Genomic DNA, 21,949 nt, shown 5'->3' with positions numbered 1-21,949 from the left:
CATCAGTACTGATCAAGAATTTGCTCCCTTGAAAGGGCAGAAAAACATGCCATGATGGTTCCTGTTTTTGCATGAGCGTTGTGTTAATCCATAGTCCAAGAAAACTGCCTTTAAGTTTAAGCTGTTAGACCTGCTTTCTGTGTCCAAGGATCCTCAGAAAACTGATCTGGAGGCCAGACATAAAAGCTGAATTTCGTAACATGACCTCCAGTTTCCCAGAATTCAAACTAAAACTATATTAGCACGGATGATGATCGCCTTCATATGCTCTCTTCTGTTACAAGATCTTAGATTACAACTAAAATGAACTCAAAGAACACCGAACTTGTCAGTGAATTAACCTTCCAGTAAGTCAAGTAAATAAGCATAAAAGCAGCTGAGGAGAATTGTAAGCTAGATTGCAGACAGGCCTATGGCTAGTTCAGAGGCAGCAGCCTCAGAGTAGGTCCTGTGACTCACCCAAAGTAAGACTTGTCACAAAGAATTTCAAAGATGCTTGTCTTAAGGGCACTAAGTGTTCTATATCTTCTCCACACTTTCAGTGAATTGTCATGATACCAAGTTGCAAGTACAATTCATCCAAATCCCTACAAGTAAAATTAAATGTAATTGCATTCCACTGAAATGCAGTTTCTAGCTTCCAAAGCAAATATATTAACTTGTACTGTAATTCTCACGCAATTCTAAACAGGTAAAATTATGGATGTAAGTTTGCTCACTGAGCGGGAAGGTTCATTTTCAGACATTTCATCACTAAACTAGGTAACATCAGTGAGCCTCCAGTGAAGCACTGGTGTTATGACCTGCTTTCTATTTATGTGTTTAAGTTTCCTTGGGGTGGTTAATAATATTATAAAATCATCTCTGGATTCTTGGAATTCGTCACCATTCTTATTACAAGTTTTTTTCAAAAAATAAAGCTCAATTCAGAATGGATTGATTGTAGAACTCTGCATTTCTGAAAACAAGAATAAATTTGGATGTTTGTGTAAAGGGTAATGGTACTAGTTTGAAGTATAATACTTGACTCAGTATTCCCAGATCAATTCTCTAATATACACAATCCTCTGGTATTTTAACACTGTTAATCACTGCAGACTGCAAAATTAAAAAGACTATCTATTACAATACCGTAGCACAAGTGTTAGGATATAATTGTCACTGGAAGTGTGATCATATATTAAATGTGTCTCTAAACATCCGTTCGCACTCAATCTGTCAACTATCTATTTATCTTCTTACAATACACTGTTCCCAAACATACATACCAATGGTGTCAGTGTAATTGCTGAATATTACAATTCCAATCTACCCTGGGGCTGTAGAAGATGTAATAAATAATCGACTATACCTGATAGGCATAAGACTGTTTTTGTCATTCTGACGTAAGCTATAATACAACTCAATGATTGAGAGGCCATATTCTTTACGTTAATTACCACCTGGGGTTGTGGTAACAGAATTTCTTAGAAGGTAAATGTGACACAAGGTTTGCGTTACAACAGTTGATAGTATCTCACAACAATTCAGTTGTACAGGGGGCCTGCTAGACTTATCTATATACACCCACTCCCTAAGGAGCCTTGTCAACTGACTACTCTCTTTTTATTATGTGTAAACTCTAGGTTAAAAGTGTCTATCCTGATCTATGCCAATTTCCATTCTTTAATAAAATTGCAGGAGTCAGTGCGTAGGAATTTAAAATTATACCTCATATGAACCTTCTGCAATTATCTGTACTGTTCATAACAAAATAAGGTACACTCTGTTCCTGTTGGTGCTATAATCTATGAGAAACTAAACTAGAGAAACATGTCAGTAGTTTTTAAAAAAACTGTTGTAAGGTTTATTTCCTGTACAAAGCTGTAATGTTCAGCATCCTTATTTAATTGAATGTTAAAAATTACATATAACCACAGACAAATACTTATTTTGTCAAATAAAGTACACAGTGGAAACATGTTTATGAAATGAGTCCTGGAACAAGCAGAATTAGAAACCTAAGCAAAAGTATATATGTTCCTAGTCTTAACAAGAATCTAAGTCCCAAAGGTTATAGCCTGGAAATTGATTTTATTTAAAAAAAAAATTTGCAGCTGTGTCAATACAAAAAAAAGCTCACAAAAAACATTTACCAACTATAATCTATTTCTATAGCTTTACCACAGACTAATGGCGTTCATCATATATAAAAGTAAAGGTAAATTCACCATAGTCCCAGATGACTATATAGCTGCTCTCTCATTGCAAGCAGAATCAGAAGAGCTGATTGTCACTATTCAAACACTGCCAATGCTTGCCACTTCAGAAGACCCAACAATATAAAAGGTTTTCTCTACAGAAGTTGAAGGCAAAAGATAGTTATCGGAGTGCTTGACCATTCAGATTTCTACTAAGGATCTAGAGCATCTCTTTGTACTTCACAAAATCTGTGTTTTTTAGCTAGTATAGGAACGAATTCAGCAGGAAGGCATCAAAGTGACAAACCAGAATTGAAGTATATCAGTCAACAGACACACTGACCGACACTGCAACTAAAAGACAACATTCAGAGCAATCTCCTTTTGGTTGTTACATCATGAAACGTTTAGTTGTTAATCTCCCCCATGCTTCCGCCCTATCAAAAACTTTCTTCCTTGTTCTTCCTACTCTCTGATGCCATCTACTGCCTTATCTTCTGCTTTGATGCAAGGTCATCAGCCTGAAATATTAACTGTTTCTCTCCATAGGTGTTGCCTGACCTGCTGAGTCTATCCAGCTGTTTTTGATAAGGTTTCAAATCTCCAGCATCCATAGTATTTCGCTTCTGTATCAGTCACCAATATCTCAAGACGAGTAGTGGCTTTTGTCTCCAGTTCACATCAATCTGTGAGCCAGCAAACTTTGTAATCATGTTGAATTATAACCTCAGCATTGCAGAATCAGATGTTTTTCTGTGTTTGTGTATTAATTGTACTTTTTAAGGTTCTGAACAAATTAAATTTATCAAATTACAAAAAATAAACCGTCCGCACAGTTAAGGTAAACTAGCTAATACAATAGATGTGTAGTGCTCCAGTTAAAATGACAGAAATCTTCAAACAGGAAGTCTACTTTCTACTAGCCTACAATCTATTTAAAACAACTCTCAGTTAATTTCTCTGAGGCTGCTTCAGAGCAAACTGCCAATGCTCATGCATCCTCTGCAAACCAAAGGGATCCTTCATCACAAGATGCAAGTCATCAACATTAAATGAAAGAATTGCCTCCATTTTACACCATTTAAATAGGTGCTCTGGGCTGGTTAGTAAACAAGTAAACTAGCAAGTTTGTACCTTAAAACCTAATTTAATTCGCACATTTTTTGATATTCTACTGTATTTATCCGATTAGGAATTATTTGCAGCAAGAAGTGCATGGAGAACATTATAGCAATAATCAGGACCAATGTGTTTTTATCAAATTGAAATAAGATAGTTTTAAAGTGTTCAGAAATATAGTTCCGTCGATTTTACTGTAAAATTCAGCAATGATCAATATGGTTGCTTCAAAATTTATGTTGCTAGATCACATTTTTCAAAACTAAATTATTTCTCTGTTTTGCACAGCCATAATAACCTGTGGTTGTTTGTCAATGCAATTTTATATAGTCACATGGCAAAGCCTGACATGAAATTGAAATGAGGTAAAAACAATGACTGCAGATGCTGGAAACCAGATTCTGGATTAGTGGTGCTGGAAGAGCACAGCAGTTCAGGCAGCATCCAAGGAGCTTCGAAATCGACGTTTCGGGCAAAAGCCCTTCATCAGGAATAAAGGCAGTGAGCCTGAAGCGTGGAGAGATAAGCTAGAGGAGGGTGGGGGTGGTGAGAAAGTAGCATAGAGTACAATGGGTGAGTGGGTGAAGGTGATAGGTCAGGGAGGGGAGGGTGGAGTGGATAGGTGGAAAAGGAGATAGGCAGGTAGGAGAAGTCATGGGCACAGTGCTGAGCTGGAAGTTTAGAACTAGGGTGAGGTGGAGGAAGGGGAAATGAGGAAACTATTGAAGTCCACATTGATGCCCTGGGGTTGAAGTGTTCCGAGGCGGAAGGTGAGGTGTTCTATGTTACTTTCTCCCCACCCCCACCCTCCTCTAGCTTATCTCTCCACGCCTCAGGCTCACTGCCTTTATTCCTGATGAAGGGCTTTTGCCCAAAACGTCGATTTCGAAGCTCCTTGGATGCTGCCTGAACGGCTGTGCTCTTCCAACACCACTAAACCAGAATGAAATTGAAATGTAGACTAAATAAACTCCTATCAGTTCCTGCAGACAGAAACAGAAATATTTGAGACAAAGGGACTAGTATGTATTTGCTAAGTCAGGAATGAAGCATTAGGGTGGGACTATTTAACAAACATAGAGCTAAATTGTTGCATTTTTGATGTGCAATTGCATTGAACAAATGATCGGCAGTTTCCAGCTCCAATTATTGATGGGGAAGAAAGGAGCTTACCAAGATATCCTCAGGTAATACATGCTATGGATAAAAAGAAAATGGATGGATGCACTGTACTTTGATTTCTGCAATGCATTTGATAAGGTACCACATCAAAGGTTATTTGTGGAAAATTAAAGCTGGTGCCATAGCAAGCAGCGTGGAATGGATAGCAGCCTGGCCAGCAGAGAGTTTGTGTAAATGGGTTTTTATACAGGTTGGCAAGATTTACAAATGGTGTACCACAGGAACTGATGCTCGGACCTCAATATTTATAATTTATTTAAATCACTTTAATGAAGATACAGTTGCCAAATTTGCTGATTACACAAAGATACATAGGAAATTAAATTGTGAAAGGACACAAAGTTCATAAAAAGATATTAATAAGTTATGAGCGCGCGAAGATCTAGCAAATTTAAGATAATGTAGGAAAATGTAAAGCTGTCCATTTTGGAAGGAAGATCAAAATAAATGCATATTTTCAAAGTTCTGAGGGATATATAATTGGCTCCAAGGTAGAAGACTAGATTAGATTATTTACTTACAGCGTGGAAACAGGCCCTTCAGCCCAACAAGTCCACATTGACCCCGCCGAAGCACAACTCACCCAGACCCATTCCTCTACATTTACCCCTTCACCTAACACTACAGGCAATTTAGCATGGGAATTCACCTAACATGCACATTTTTGAATTGTGGGAGGAAACCAGAGCACCCGGAGGAAACCCACACAGACACTGGGAGAATGTGCAAACTCCACATAGAGAGTCGCCTGAGGCGGGAATTGAATCTGGGTCTCTGGCACTGTGAGGCAGCAGTGCTAACCACTGTGCCACCATGCCACCCACAGAGGGCGGTGGTGCAGGGTTGCTTTTCAGACTGGAGGCCTGTAATCAGTGGTATGCCTCAAGGATCGATGCTGGGCCAACTGTTTTTCATCATTTATATAAACGATTTAGATGTGAACATAGCAGGCATAGTTAGCAAGTTTGCATATGACACCTAAGTTGGAGGTGCAGTCGACAGCGAAGGAGGTGACCTCAAAGTGCAACAGGATCTTAATCAAGTGGGCCAATGGGCCAAGAAGTGACAAGTGAAGTTTGATTTAGATAAATGTGAGATGCTGCATTTTGGAAAGACAAATCAGGGCAAAACTTATACACTTAATGGTAAGATCTTAGGGAGCGTTGCTGAACAAAGAGACCTGGGAGTGCAGGTTCATAGTTTCTTGACACTGGAGTCCCAGGTAGATAGAATAGTGAAGAAGGCATTTGGTATGCTTGCCTTTATTGGTCTAAGCATGGAGTATAGGAGTTGGGGGTCATGGTACAGGACAATGGTTAGGCCACTTTTGGAATATTGTGGGTAATTCTGTTCTCCCTCCTATAGGGAGGATGTTGTGAAACTTGAAAATGTTTAAAAAAGATTTACAAAGATGTTGCCAGGGTTGGAGGACTTGAGCTATAAGGACAGGCTGAATAGGCTGGGGCTGTTTTCCCTGGAGCACTGGAGGCTGAGGGATGACCTTGCAGAAGCTTATGAGGGGCATGGTTAGGGTAAAGAGACAAGGTCTTTTCCTTGGGTTGGGGGTGTCCAGGACGAGAGGGCATAGGTTTAGGGTGAGAGAGGAAAGACATAAAAGGGACCTAAGGGGCAACTCTTTCACACAGAGGGTAATGGGTGTATGGAATGAGCTGCCAAAGGAACTGGTGGAGGTTGGTACAATTACAACATTTAACAGGCATTTGGATGGATATATGAATAGGAAGGGTTCAGAGCGATATGAGCCAAGTGCTGGCAAATGGGACCAGATTAATTTAGGATATCTGGTTGGCATGGACAAGTTGGACCGAAGGGTCTGTTCCCTTGCTGTATATCTCTATGACTGCAGAGAAATTGGGTATCCTCATTATGAATCTCAAAAGAATAGAATGCAGATACAGCAATTAGGAAAGCTAACAGTTTTAACATTTGTCACAAGGGAATTAAATACAAAAGTCGGGAGGTTATACTTCTAATTAACAGGGCTCTGGTGAGACTGTTTCTGGAGTACTGTGCACAATGTTCGTCACCATATTAAAGGAATGATGTATTAGAGAAGGTTTACTAGATCAATATCTAAAATGGGTGGGTTGCTTTATGAAGAAAGACTGGATAGGCTAGGTCTGTATCTGTTAATATTTAGAAGAATGAGAGGTAACTTGATTGAAATATAAAAGGTCCTGAAGGGTCTTGCCAGGGTAGGTGTGGAGAGGATGTTTTCTTATATGGGAGAACCTAGAACTGGATCACAGTTTAAACAACAGGGGTCAAACAATTGAAACATAGATTAGGCAAAGTTGCTGTCTCTCTCAGAGAGTCATGAGTCTTTGGAACACTCTTCCTGAAAGATCGGTGGAAGCAGAGCCTTTGAATGATTTTTAGTAAGAGATAAATAGATCGTTGTTAAGAAAAAGGGATGAAAAGTTATCAGAGACAGGAGGGAGTGTGGATTTGAAGTTACAATCAGATCAACCAAGATCTTAATGAATGCCAGAGCAGGCACAAAGGGCTGAATGGCTTACATTCTATTCCTGGTTTGTATCACACCTACGACTGGCTGGTTAACAAACAGAACTGAGTAAATATCACTTACATCTCTTCCTTCCAGTAGATCCTTGCATCTCTCATTCCTGTTGTAGGTACCTGAAACCTCAGGATGGATACAGGTGTGATCTCTGCTGGAAAGGATAGTCATCCGAACATATGAATAATTTGTACGACGTAGTTCATGAGTGATTTGTGTTATTTGATTGTGTGTGCGAGTCCCAAAAAATATCTTTGGGACTTGTGTTTTTGCATTATTCTTCCCTTTTGCGTCACCTTCATCTTTTCTTCCACTTGTGTTTGAACTAATGCAAGTACACAAGGTACAGGGACGAGGCATCTGTGAAAGAAAGCAAGCAAATAACTTAATATCACCACTTATTTGCGATATTCTGTAGTGTAAAAGATGTTTGTTACTTTACAGTTTACATTTCAGTCATTCCATGAATACTTTAAATATAACTAACTTTATTAATTGCATAAACAAAAAGCACAATTGTGTAAACTAATATAATTAATTGCAGTACATTACAAGACAATGTAAGTTACCTTACTTGAGAATTGATAAGTAATCATCAAAGGCTAGCCCCTACTCAATTCTTGATACAGATCAGTATCTCCAAGAGTTACTATATTAATTGTGAAGTCTGGGGAGTATTGAAGCAGGATCTTTTAGTGTGTGTCAAAACATAACAAACAAATCGGTTTCCTTACTGTGTTTTTGGAACAAAAATTCAATATGATTTTTAAATTGAAATTCATCCAAGTCAATTTGAAACAAAAATCTTTTGCACCTTGCCAGATGGGAATCTATCACACCAGTTGAACGCGTTTAAAATTTCCCATAATCTCCTGATGGCTTTCACTTTAAATTGGTTCATAAGGACTAATGCCTGTACTTCAATGGACAACCTGCCCAGTTCCAAATACTCTGTACCACCTTCTACAGAATGCAAAACCTTAAAAAAAAAGACTATTATTCATTAGAAGTGAGCCCACAATGTTCAGGAAACTGTTCATTGCCTCCTTGTCCCTCACGTTAATCCCACATTGTTCATATAATACTAGAGTTGATATAATGCATTATTTGATATGCCTCACAAAAGCCAGGTATGAATTCAACATCATTTCCTTAAGTTAAGGAAATCATAAGTATTAGCAATACGTCTCAACATTTTATTTGCATTCTCGCATTGCACCGAACGCAAAGTTTTGTGGGAGAAGCAGTCATCAACAACATTATCAAGCAGTACTTGCTTAGCAATAATTTGCTCACAAATGCTCAGCTTGGGTTCTGAGAGGGTCAGACCGCATCTGAAACAGTGTAGCATCAAAAAGCCTTTGCAACACTAGACTCAGAAACAAGTGGGAAAAACTATCTTCAGCTGCTTCACTGTATTCCAAAGTCAGAAGTGGAGATGTTCACTCATGAGTGAACAATGTTCAGCACCATTTAGCGCTCCTCAGAAAATGAAATAGTCTGAATCCATATGCAGATGAACAATGTACAGATTTGGATTGACAACTGGTATGTAACATTTGCACCACACAAGTCCCAGGCAAGACACATCCAATGAGAGAATATAACCATCAACTCTTGACATTCAATGGCCTTACCATTAGAGAAGGAGAGTTATCATAGACCAGAAAGCAAACTGGATTACCATTTAAATACAGTGGCTACAAGAGCAGGTCAAGGCTAGGAATTCTGTAGTAAGCAACTGATCTTCTGTCTTCCAAAGTCACTGCACCATCTACAAAGCACAAGTCAAGATTGTGATTGACTACTCTCCACTTGCTGGATGAGTGCTGCTCCAATAAGAAGTTTCACACCATCCAGATCAAAGCAGCTTGTTTGATTGGCAACCCATCCATCAGTTTTAACATTCACTCCCTCCATCACCAATGCAAAGTAGCAACAGCACCATCCACAAGATACATTACAGAAAATCACCAAGTCTCCTTAGACAGCACCTTATATATCTACAACTATCATCTAGAAGGATAAGGGCAGCAGATACAGAAGAACATCACAACTGAAAATTCCCTCTGAAGCTACACATCAACCCATCTTGAAAACATATTGCAGTCCCTTTACAGTCACGGTGTCAACGTGCTAGGATGTGTTTGTGTGGGTGTGTGTACAACAAATTCTGCAGTAGTTCAGGAAGGTAACTGACCACAACCTTTTCATGTGCAATTAGGGAAGGGCAATAAATGCTTTTCTGGCCACTGAAGCCCCTATACCTTGAAAGAACTTTTTAAAAAGCCAGATCATTGTTACCAACTTAATAAAGTGTATCTAGAAAACAGAATGCACAGAAAAACTAAGAAAATAAACCAAAGATTCCAGGTTTGAATTGAAATACCAAAGAAGATCTTTATTGTATAAACTCGAACAAAACTCTCATAAGCAATAAGTAGTAAATACATATAGTCAGTGGATAAGACAATAATTCTAAACCAGTGATTCTCAGCTGTTTTTTTGGCCACAACCCCTCTAGGGGCTCTTCTCAGGTTCCATGGCCCCTCTTTCAAACAGCAATACAATACGAACAGATAGACAGAAAATCATTTATTATTGAACAGCAAGAAAACTTGAACATTCCAATACACTAAACATAACTTTAAAAAAAGACTGTATGAAATTAAACATCTATAGTCTTGGAAAGATATTATAAAAGGAGGGAAACTATTGACTCCAATGAAGGTTGTTGCTTGGGTATTTCATCGGTTCAATTACCAGGGCCCCCAAAAACCCTTAGTGCTCCCCTTCTCACAGCTTTCAGCTTGTGGCCCCTTCAAATATGCCAGAGCCTCTAAGGGGGCCATATGACTCCTGTTAAGTATGGCTGTTCTAAACTATATACAGTATATATACATAATAATTTAGAATCTAACACTCAAGATTAACATGAGCTAATATGAGTTAACAGACGAACTATGGTCAAATACCTCACTGTTGGGACTTCAAAAAGCTAATGTGGTCAACACAGATTCCAGCCTAATACTAGTTATGAAGTGGGTTATCTCATTATATTCTGTCACCCTCGCAGGGGATTACTGTTCTCCACTTTTGAAAATAGAGCTTGCAATGCCCTCATTTGGCATCAATGATTTTCGTACTGTGTGGTTCAATCTCCTCTTCCATCAGACCATAAGACATAGGAGCAGAAATTTGGCAATTCAGCCCATCTAGTCTCCTCTGCCATTCAATCATGGCTGATACGTTTCTCAACCCCATTCTCCCACTTTCTCCCCATAACCTTTGATCCCTTAACAATCAAAAGCCTATCTATTTCTGTCTTAAATACACTCAATGACCTGGCCTCCACAGCTTTCTGTAGCAATGAATTCCATAGATTGACCACATTCTGGCTGAAGAAGCTTCTCCTCATCTCTGATCTAAAATGTGTTCCCTTTACTCGAAGGCTGTGCCCTCAGGTCCTTGCCTCTCCTGCTGATGGAAACATCTTCCCAATTCCACTGTGTCCAGGCCATTCAGTATTCTCTAAGTTTCAATTAGATCCCCCCCCCATCCTTCTAAACTCCACGGAGTATGAACCTCTTCTGGATCTGCCCCAGGGTCAGTACATTCTTTCTGATATGGGCCCAAAATTGCTCATAATACTCTAAAATGTGGTCTGACCAGAGCATTACAACAACTCCGAAGTACATCCCTGCTTTCATATTCTAGTGCTCTCAAAATAAATGCCAACATTGTATTTGCCTTCCTAACTACTGCTTCAACCTGCAAGTTTAACTTAAGAGAATCCTGGACTCTGAGTCCAAGACTGAGTTCTCCATAATTCTGATATTGTTCTCAAATGTCTAATTATGGGACAATTTCAGCTTTTATCAAGCAGTATGGTACATAAAGCTGTCACCAAACTTCTCGAAATTCCAGATTTTTTCAGCAGCATTAAGCAAACACTGATATCTAGTTGCATTAGCAATCTAGCTGCATTAAGCAAACATTGATAACAGGGGGATTGAGTTTAAGAGCCACAAGATTTTGCTACAGCTCTACAAGTCCCTGGTGAGACCACACTTGGAATATTGTGTACAGTTCTGGTCACCTTACTATAGGAAAGATAGAGGTTTTGGAGAGGGTGCAAGGAAGATTTACCAGGAAGCTGCCTGGACTGGAGGGCTTGCCTTCTGAAGAAGGGTTGAATAAGCTCAGACTTTTGTCTCTGGAGAGAAAGAGGAAGAGAGGAGACCTGATCGAGGTATACAAGGTAATGAGTGGAACAGATAGAGTCAATCGCCAGAGACTTTTCCCCAGGGCAGGATTGACTGGTAAAAGGATTTATAGTTTGAAGATATTAGGAGGAAGGTATAGAGGAGACGTCAGAGGTAGGTTCTTTACGCAGAGTTGTGAATGCATGGAATGCGTTGCCAGCTGTGGTGGTGGAAGCAGAATCATTAAGGACACTTAAGCGACTGCTGGACATGCACATGGATAGCAATGAGTTGAGCGGTGCGTAGGTTAAGTGATTATATTTTACATTAGGATTAAACCTCGGCACAACATAGTGAGCCAAAGGGCCTGTTCTGTGCTGTACTTCTATATGTTCTATATGGATTTCATTCAACACATTGCCTGGGAGTTTGTTAACACCAGTCCTTGTGCTACCTGAAACTACTTGTTTGCATCAACACTTTTCAGTTTCAAGCTGCAACTAACCTGTCTCTTAGCAAACACACAGACAAACTGAAACCAAAGAAGGTTAAGCTCCACCCATGCCCATCATGACTTAGCCTGTTCTGAGCTGTCCTGAAAGTGAGATTAGGTATGTCATATACAAATTTCCTGTTTGATCTGATGAAATAAATGTTTGCATAGCTTTTCAGTGTTCGCTGAATGATTTTAACTAATCTAGATTTAAGGTCCAAAGCAAACAGGCTTGCTGGACTATCACCGCTGAAAGCAATGCAGTCACAATGTCCCCAGCTCAGCAAGCCCACCCGCTAGTACTGATCTTACCCTTCTAGCTGTTAGCCTCTTAAAGGAATATGACCCCAATCTGTTAGCTGAAATAGCTTTCCATGTGCTTCAATTGCATTTATCCCATTGTCTATTGCGGAACTTTAATTCCTAAAGCTCAAAATTATATATTAAAACACGTGAACCATAAGCAAGATATTCTCGACAATGTGCTTTACACCAATGTTCTTGTTGTCCATGTATATAGCATGCCCAGATTCCTCTACATTATTGCATGTTCATCATCATTGGGCATTAGACCCAATTACCCTACTCTAAAAATTGTTTATTCAACTTCAGTTGCCCAAGCACCAACACTTGTAGCAGTCTTCTGGTAACTAGTTTCCGCTCTTGCTCTCCACACATCTATGTATCAAAGTAGCTGGATCCTAGCAACATAGGATGTCTTAATGTATCATAGTACCAATAGCTTTCTTAAATTTAGATAGCTACCCACTGGGAGAAAGTGAAGACTGCAGATGCTGGAGATAAGTTTCGAGAGTGTGTTGCTGGGAAAGCACAGCAGGTCAGGCAGCATCCAAGGAACCAGAAGAGTTGATGTTTCGGGCAAAAGCCCTTCATCAGGAACCCACTGACGCATAGCTACCCACTGCTTTGGTCTTGCCCAGTAGATTTGTAATCTCTATAAAGAACCCCTGTGAACATTTCTACCAGTGACATGTTTATTTCTGGGGTTCCTTGGCCATGCATTACATCTCTTTCCTTACGGTCCAAACCTTACAAAAGAAATTGAATAGACCTTTCATTTTAATGAAACCAAGAAGGACACAGTTTGAGTGCAAAAATTAGCATATGGTCAACAATTTTTTTTGTAGAGGTTGGGATAGCAGTGTGGGAGAGAGAAAGAGACAGAAAGAGAGGGAGACACACACACAGAGACAAACAGAGAGAAAAACACAACACGTAGACAGACGATGAGACATACGGTTGGTCGGAGGGGTGGGGGTGAGGATATGTTCATCATGAGTTTCAACTGGGATGTTGAAAGACTTCAGCGTACAAACACTTACCCAGAGCAAGATTCCTAGCCGACATTTGCCCTGAGGTTTTTCCCAGGATTCTGCCATCCATAAATTATTTAATGGTTTTGTATTCTTCCCTAGCTATAAACCATGGTATGTAATTGATAAGCATACATTATTTCACAATATTATTTCTTTTGCACTGCAAGTAAGGCAATGTAGAAAAAATACAAGAAAGCAAGAGTTGAAACACAAAATGACTTTCAGTATATTTATTTTCCACGTATTGAAGGTTTAATTATAAATTTAGTATTTGCATTTTTGAACTAATGTTGGTACACAGTAAGCAACCAATACGAGAATTTCATTGATATTTGCAGAATAAATTAAAATTCTGGAAGAATGTAGCACTATAAGACCAAACTGTACAGATTTGTAAGTCTTTCATATTTTGGTGTACAAACTCAAATAAAAGCCTTCTTCTCTTTGCATCAGCTGAACCTCACTGCATTAAAGTGTCCAGGCAGTAAAAGTAAGGAGAGTACTGCTGTATTTTCATTCCTCCAATTATACAATGATGCCCAGTAGTACAACTCCCAATCTGCAGTAAAGATTTATTCTCCCAAATTTTATATTGTGAATCAAGTGCAATGTAAAATAGCTCTTTTGATCTTTTACAAATTGGACAAAATTAACCTAAGCAAACAAATAAAGGATGTGAAATATGAGCAGCATTTCTAAGGGCCTTTGAAAGAAAAGCCAGGGAAACCTCGAAGCTATTGGGTTCAAAGATTTACCCTGCTGTTATTCTATGCTATCCACCGCCAATCAGATCATAATCATACAGAAAGAAACACTCCTCCTTTTTAACTTAAACCTGTAAGATCGTCCTCTCGCAACAAATGCTAAGTCACTGTTTGGGCTGTGCTACAATACTAAGGATCAACTTGTTTTTTAGCCTCTGATCTGTGGAAAACGAAGTTCAAATTACCCACCATTCCAATCAACCTTGTCTGCCATTAAATATTACAATACATGAATGAATAAGGGTAAATGTGACCCATCCTGTGCTGTCAGTTATTGGAATAAAAGGTTCAGTGATGTGCCAAATAAACAGCCGTTCAAAGTAGCTAATGTTACATCAGTGCAGGAACGCTAACATTCTCCTCTCAGGTTGCCAATGACAGCAGATTTTGTTACACTACACAGATACACCAAATAGCCTCATCGAAATATCCTGCCTCACATTGAATAATTACTTATTCATTGAAAGGGTAAAAAGAAGAATTATGAATGGGGCCCTTGTCAGTAGAAAGGCAGGAAGCAGCTGAGACATGGGCATAAGATGCATGTGCAACGGCGTCAGACAAGTTGTGTGTCCATTTGGTAATACTTGTAGTTTGTAATGAAAAATGAAAATACTTGTAGTTTGTAAAGAAAAGTCCCCTATTTGTTCACAGTCATTGACGCAGGTATAATTCCACTAACATGGCACTTAAGAAATTACAAGAAACAATGTATTGAATTGACTTCATTTAACAGTACTGAAATTCATAATAGAAACAAACTGTTTACCATTTAAGTAATGTCTAAGTTCCTTAAGGCTTCAATTCTATTCCCAAATAGCATCTTAACAACCAGGAAAGGACAACAGTAAAGTCAATAAGGAAACAAGTATCTTATTGGTTTTCGTATCTAATACATGCTCTCTCCCAATCCCTAACTTTCTCCACTTCTTGGACTCTATCACATACAGTCGTCTTTTGTGAGGAGTCAATCCAACTACTGATTTAATCACATACTTTGAAAAATATTATGTTTTCAATCCCAGATCATCTTGAGTGCAACTGACGTCAATCGTGTGGAAAACCCTTCAATGCCAGAAATACTGTATGCCTAATCCATGGGAGGGATTACTGCATTGAGAAGTCAGTCTATTCATTATTAAACAGAGTGAAAACATTTCTTTGTGCTACTACAAAACAGAGATTTAATATTTAGCATGTACACTCATTCCATTTATTTCATATTTTTGGTTGATAATCACAAGTCAAATTATCACAGTTTCACACTTAGTTTGATAACAAAATAAGGACTGAAAATAATTTCTTCCAGCACATAATCTTGCCAAAGACAACAGAGTCAAAGAAAACAAATGATGAGATACTTCATCAGGTGATTTTTGATTTTGAATTAAATTACTCACTACTTACTTAACATTGCCTGAACCAAAAGCTCTGAAATGACTGGTTATTAGCTTTTAAATTATACTTCATGCTTAACACAATTTTATCAGGATCAAAGTGAAGCCAGTCCTAGAAGGGCTCACAACAGCATGCTCTTCGGGAGTTGGTAATTGATAGAATGCTTTTTGTGGTCAGGGCATAATTAAGAAGATTGCAGATGATACAAAAATCAGCTATGTAATTGATCATGAGGAAGAAATCAATGATCTGGACTGGGGCGGGGGGAGGGGAGTGGAGTGGAGTAGAAAAATAGCAAATGTCAAAGTTAGACTGTAATGAGGATCATTAAACTCGCAGATTGTCATTAAAACACCTCCTGGTTTAGTAATGACCTTCAGAATAAAAAGTCTGCTTATCTGACCTACAATGTAACTCCAGAACCCTAGCAATGTGGCTGATTCCTAAATGATGTGTTAAGTGGCATAACAAGTCAGCAGGACTTGTTATGCCACTTCTAGTTGTATTAAACTATTCCAAAGGTCACCTGTTTAAAGATGTGATCAGCACACATTTATTCATTAGATAAACCAATAAAAGAATTGAAAGAATGCAACAAATAATAAATCCACAGAAATCTGAGGTAATACAGGCAAGATAACCAAGAAAATACACAATAAATGGTAGAATATTGAAATGTTTAGGATTGGAGGTAGCTTGGAGACCATGTCCACAGCTCTGTCAGGTAGGAGGGCAGGTAGATAAGGTAATTAAAGAAGGCATACAGGACAGGATATTTTATTTGCTGAGATGTACACCACAAGAATAGAGAGGCTGATGTACTGCAAACATTTCTAATTACCACATTTCTGAAAGTTGTTCTTGTACCAAAAGGGGTATTGGGGAATTTATGAGAACATTATCAGGACTGGAGAATTTTACATGGGACAAAATAGTGGACAGGACTTGGTTTGTTTATTTTGGAATAGAGGAAACTGAGAAAAGACTTGATTAAGAAATGGCTTCATGAACAGAGAATATAGCTAAATGGGAAGTAAGATTTAAGGGAAGGGTCAGAAATTGTTCATTTAAATGAGGGAAGGACATATATTTGAAGAAAACTTCGTATTTTACAATTCTGGGGAAGAGCAGAAAGCAGCACAAAAAAAATGACAGGTGTACTGATAATTATACAAACCCCCCTCCCCTACCAAAAAAACCAGACAGAAACAGAAAAGCATTCCACAAAAAAGGGGAAGCACAACAAGGAACTATCAGTTCTTATTATGATACCCTTTGGATAGGAAGGATGTCTTGAAACGGTTAAAGGTAGATAAATCCTCAGGACCTGATCAGGTGTACCCGAGAACTCTGTGGGAAGCTAGAGAAGTGATTGCTGGACCTCCTGCTGAGATACTTGTATCATCGATCGTCATAGGTGAGGTGCCGGAAGACTGGAGATTGGCAAACGTGGTGCCACTGTTTAAGAAGGGCAGTAAGGACAAGCCAGGGAACTATAGACCAGTGAGCCTGACCTCAGTGGTGGGCAAGTTGTTGGAGGGAATCCTGAGGGACAGGATCTACATGTATTTAGAAAGGCGAGAACTGATTAGGGATAGTCAACATGGCTTTGTGAATGAGAAATCATGTCTCACAAACTTGATTGAGTTTTTTGAGGAAGTAACAAAGAGGATTGATGAGGGCAGAGCGGTAGATGTGATCTATATGGAGTTCAATAAGATGTTCGACAAGGTTCCCTATGGGAAATTGATTGGCAAGGTTAGATCTCATGGAATACAGGGAGAACTAGCCATTTAGATACAGAACTGGCTCAAAGGTAGAAGACAGAGGGTGGTGGTGGAGGGTTGTTTTTCAGACTGGAGGCTGTGACCAGTGGAGTGCCACAAGGATCGGTGCTGGATCCTCTACTTTTTGTCATTTACATAAATGATTTGGATGCAAACATAAGAGGTACAGTTAGTAAGTTTGCAGATGACACCAAAATTGGAGGTGTAGTGGACAGCAAAGAGGGTTACCTCAGATGACAACAGTATTTTGACCAGATGGGCCAATGGGCTGACAAGTGGCAGATGGAGTTTAATTCAGATAAATGTGAGGTGCTGCATTTTGGGAAAGCAAATCTTAGCAGGATTTATACACTTAATGGCAAGGCCCTAGGGGGTGTTGCTGAACAAAGAGACCTTGGAGTACAGGTTCATAGCTCCTTGAAAGTGGAGTCCCAGGTAGATAGGATAGTGAAGAAGGCATTTGGTATGCTTTCCTTTATTGGTCAGAGTATTGAGTACAGGAGTTGGGAGGTCATGTTGCGGCTGTACAGGACATTGGTTCGGCTACAGTTGGAATATTGCATACAATTCTGGTCTCCTTCCTATTGGAAAGATGTTGTGAAACTTGAAAGGGTTCAGAAAAGACTTATAATGATGTTGCCAGGGTTGGAGGATCTGAACAGGCTGGGGCTGTTTTCCCTGGAGTGTCGGAGGTTAAAGAGGATCTTACAGAGGTTTACAAAATTATGAGGGGCATGGATAGGATAAATAGACAAAGTCTTTCCCTGGGGTCGGGGAGTCCTGAACTAGAGGGCATAAGTTTAGAGTGAGAGGGGAAAGGTATAAAAGAGACCTAAGGGGCAATAGGGGGTACGTGTATGGAATGAGCTGCCAGAGGAAGTGGTTGTGGCTGGTACAATTGCAATACTTAAGAGGCATTTGGATGGGTATGTGAATAGGAAGGGTCTGGAGGGATTTGGGCCGGGTGCTGTCAGGTGGGACTAGATTGGGTTTGGATATCTGGTCGGCGTGGACGGTTTAGACCGAAGGGTCTGTTTCCATGCTGTACATCTCTAAGACTCTATGACTCTATGAATAGTCCAATGGGTCAAGGTCAAGCTTAAACAGTGCACCAGTACAGTCCAGCAAATGGATCTTGACACAAAGAGGGTTAAGGCAATTCTTTGATTTTGAAGGCATGAAGCAGGAGAAAGAGAATGTCAACAATGATGTCAATGACGGTCTGGGAAACACTGGCTTGAGGTTTTGGTCCAGGGGAGCCAGAGTTAACATTAGGCTTCCAGAAGCCAGAGACTGAATGCCAAACAAAAGCTTGTTTACAGCCTTAAAAGAAGTTACATAAGCTAAATACTGCAGATACTGAAAATGCAAAATAAAAACAGAAAATATTGCACATCTTCAGCAGGTCAGGCATTAACTGTAGGAAGTTTATTGACAACGCAAATGTTAGATTGCGAGAAAAATCTGTTGCATGTTCAAAAGGAGGTGTGAGAAAAATTGACATAAGCAAAGAAACTGACAAAGCCAATGTCAAATAAAACATTTAAAAACAATAGAAAACCTTTTGATTTTCCCATTATGGTTTAGAACATGGGCAAATGATAAGCTGTTAACACTTCATGGCTCAAAAATAAAAACCAAAGAGCTTTCTTAAAATTGACAATGATGTTTTATCTAAAAAAAAGACTTAGATCAGTTGCATTTCAGAGATGATCAATGAGCCAGCCAGTCATGACCTTAACAATTAAAAAATGTGTGAGGAATTTGAACCTGATGAAAAACACAAGTCTACACTCAGCTTCTGTTGTAAATATTACAATTATTATCTGAAGACAGAAAAAAACATAATAGCAAACTGAGTTCATTCCAGGAATTTAAATCGGAAATTATTTTATAATCCCTTTTGTTTTTCTATGCTGCTTATGGATTAGTAATGATTAACAATCTTCTGAGCTTTTAATACCTTACACCATACTGTTTCACCCAAAGATTGCAGTTGCATTTTCTGCAGTGGAGTAATCATGATGGAAAACTGCCATCTAAATCCACGAAGGTCAACTGATGACAATGTCAAATCATAGGTGGTGCCATGGTTTTCACAATATTTAATCTAGATGATGAAACCTGGATAACAGTATTATTCTTGGCCACCTGCAGCATTCTTTGATTACCAGTTTCTCATTTCTTATAAAACCTTTTGCAAACAAAGATTCCTTTTCTGTTGTCACAGTCCGGTACAAATAAATCATTTACTTAATCTCATTGAATCATCTACATAGTTGCATTGCTAGATGTTACCCACATTGCTAGCAGTTTTTGTCACTAAATTGATGTTTGAATATTTAATTAAACTCAAACAGGATTAAATGTTAATGCACACTAATTCTAAAAGCCATTTATAAGAAATTGCTACATGACAAAGTGCTATAAATACTGCTTGAAGTGTACTTTACGTGCCAAACGCTATAATACAGACAATTGTTCAGCATGTTATGTTATAAACTGATGGAAGTGTTCTTTTAGATACTTAGCCATGAACACATTTCTCCTTTCAACTAAGATTAATCAACACATGAAATTAATTTTCAAAATTCTGTCACAAAAATTCACTGAATTTCTTCAGTGATTACTAGACAACTGATACACATATTTTCAATCTTACAAAAGGAGTACAGTAACACGTTTTAGTTTTTGTTCCCATGACAGATTTGGAAATTTTATTTTAAGTCCTCTAGCCCACAACTCTTTAACATATCTGTGTTCATTAAATTCTGACATTTTGAGCATCCCTAATTTTAATTGGTCCACCATTGGTGACCATGACTTCAGATGCTAGATTAGATTAAAACTTCTCTTTTAAAAAGGCTTTTGGACTTCTAACTGAATATCTCATGTGGATTGGTGTCAGATTTTAGTTTAATGCTTTGGAAGCACCTTAGGATATTAAGGGCCAGAAAAAAAAATAAGTTATTGTCATTTTGCTTCTACTTTCCATAATTTAGGCATTCCCAGATCAGGTTCTGTCCAAGAGGTGTGGCAGAGAGAATAGATTTCCATCAACGCTGTACTGCAACCAGTCATTTCCTTTATTGAAAGGGAGCATTTTTGACTTTTTTAAAATTTCCCTCATACTAAAAGTGGAAGTGGGTACTCAACGTGTTATACATCAGCACATCTGTTTCTAGCAACTTGATTCTCAGTCAAGCAAATTAAAATTCTTGTCTCATCAAATCTTTCCACGGAGCTGCTCCTCCCTACCTCTGTAATCAATGCCAACAGGGGGAAAAAAAAGACTTGTATTCGTTATATGTATTCAGTACATTCACTTTCACAGAACATCCAAAAAGCAGACAAAGTAATCTTGAATTGTACTTTTTGCTGTAAATTGAGAAATGTTCCAGTGAACCTGTACACAGCAAGCATCCACAACAGCAATGTATAATAATAACCAGCTAATCCATTTCTATGCGTTGATGGAGGAATAAATATGACCAGGTTACCAGGGATAACTCCTTCAAAATTGTGGCATAGAATCTTCCATCTCTACCGGAGGGACAGGACCTTGGTTTAATGTCTCATCTGAAGGATGGCAACTCAGAGACTAGGACACTTGTTTAACATTGCACTGGATGTTCAGCCCTTATTTTTCTATTCATGTCATGAACGGAGACTTGATTCAATCCATAACTTAAGACATCTACGCTCTTCCAAAGCTTGAACATCCCTGATTCTAACTGCTCCACTGCTGAGGTTTGTGCATATTTCTGTCAAGGTCTTTAACACTGGAACTTGTTCCCTGCACATCTAAACTTCTATATTCATCTTTAAGAAATTCTCTCAAACTCACCTCTTTGGTCACCTGCACCAAAACCACCTTCTGTGGCTCAGTGTCAAATTTTGTTTCAAAGCACGCCTGAGAAGCATCTTGTATCATGTTGCACTAAAGGTTACATATACATTCAACCACGTTCTTGCTGCTTCAGCCAGCTAACATTTCAAGCCAAACAGTTAGATTTTGTTGATCAAAGGCTCTGAAACTGAAAATGCTAACACTCATGCCACATTAGTTATATTTCCATTCAAACAATGGAAGCAGCATATCTAAAGAAAACCAGTTGAAACTTCTCTTTTTAAAAACAAGTTTTATTGGTAGTTATAAAATTCACTTGGTTTACACTGGAAAAGGCCAGCCAGTTGTAAGCTTGGCATCATCTGTCTAGAACATTCTGAATGTCAAATATATTTCAGGAACAAAGGCAGCAAAATGCATGTAACTTCTGTCAATCAACTAAGACCGTCTTAATTTGGTAAAATACTGAGAGACATTGTTTCATACGAGAAAGTATCTGCATCTAATGTAGGTTATGAAGTAGACACAAGATGGTAACCTGCTTACAATTGTAAATCTTAGGAAGTATGCTAACCTTCTGTAACTCGAAACTTGAACCTTGAAAAAAGTTCAACCTGTTACAATTTTCTAATGAACAAATATGATTCAGAGTGCAGCTTAACAGTTAGCAATTATGTTCTGTGAACTGACTCTTTCACGTTTGAAAATAAAAGAGGAGATAAAAGGTGCAACATAAAGTAATCTTTTTCCACTTCGTACAATTACAAATGATACAATTCTAAATTTGTACCGTGTGAAATCTCACACTCTCACATCTGAATAAGATACCAGAAGTGAAGTGAGCTTGCAATACTATCACTCAACATCTATTCTTTCTGTTCCTTTTCTTACAAGAGTGGTGCTCTCCTTCGATGATCTCATGATACACGACACAAAGCAGCTGTTTATGCACTCTCTGTAACCAGCAGGTGAACTCAATTTAATATTTATCACAAGCACTCACTGATCGCAGCTAACTTAGCGAACATTTTAATTAAGCTGGAGCTCATTTCAAAGGACCCATTCAAAATGTCAATCAACAGAAAAGGGATC

General features: G+C 38.7%; 1 protein-coding gene across 3 annotated transcripts in view; it reads right to left on the bottom strand.

Moving 5' to 3' along the window:
• Positions 1-21,949, bottom strand: part of brip1 (BRCA1 interacting helicase 1) — a 229,580-nt gene that overhangs the window by 169,061 nt on the left and 38,570 nt on the right. For all 3 annotated transcript variants that reach the window (XM_072590032.1, XM_072590033.1, XM_072590034.1), the window contains exon 7: positions 7,093-7,383. In XM_072590032.1, the coding sequence (XP_072446133.1) occupies positions 7,093-7,383 (291 nt within the window). The remainder of the gene's footprint in view (positions 1-7,092; positions 7,384-21,949) is intronic.

This window comes from Chiloscyllium punctatum, chromosome 19 (genome assembly GCF_047496795.1).
Source record: "Chiloscyllium punctatum isolate Juve2018m chromosome 19, sChiPun1.3, whole genome shotgun sequence".
In the NCBI taxonomy this organism is placed as follows: Eukaryota; Metazoa; Chordata; class Chondrichthyes; order Orectolobiformes; family Hemiscylliidae; genus Chiloscyllium; species Chiloscyllium punctatum.
Note: the sequence above shows the minus strand (reverse complement) of the source record. Positions and strands in the feature narration are given on the sequence as shown.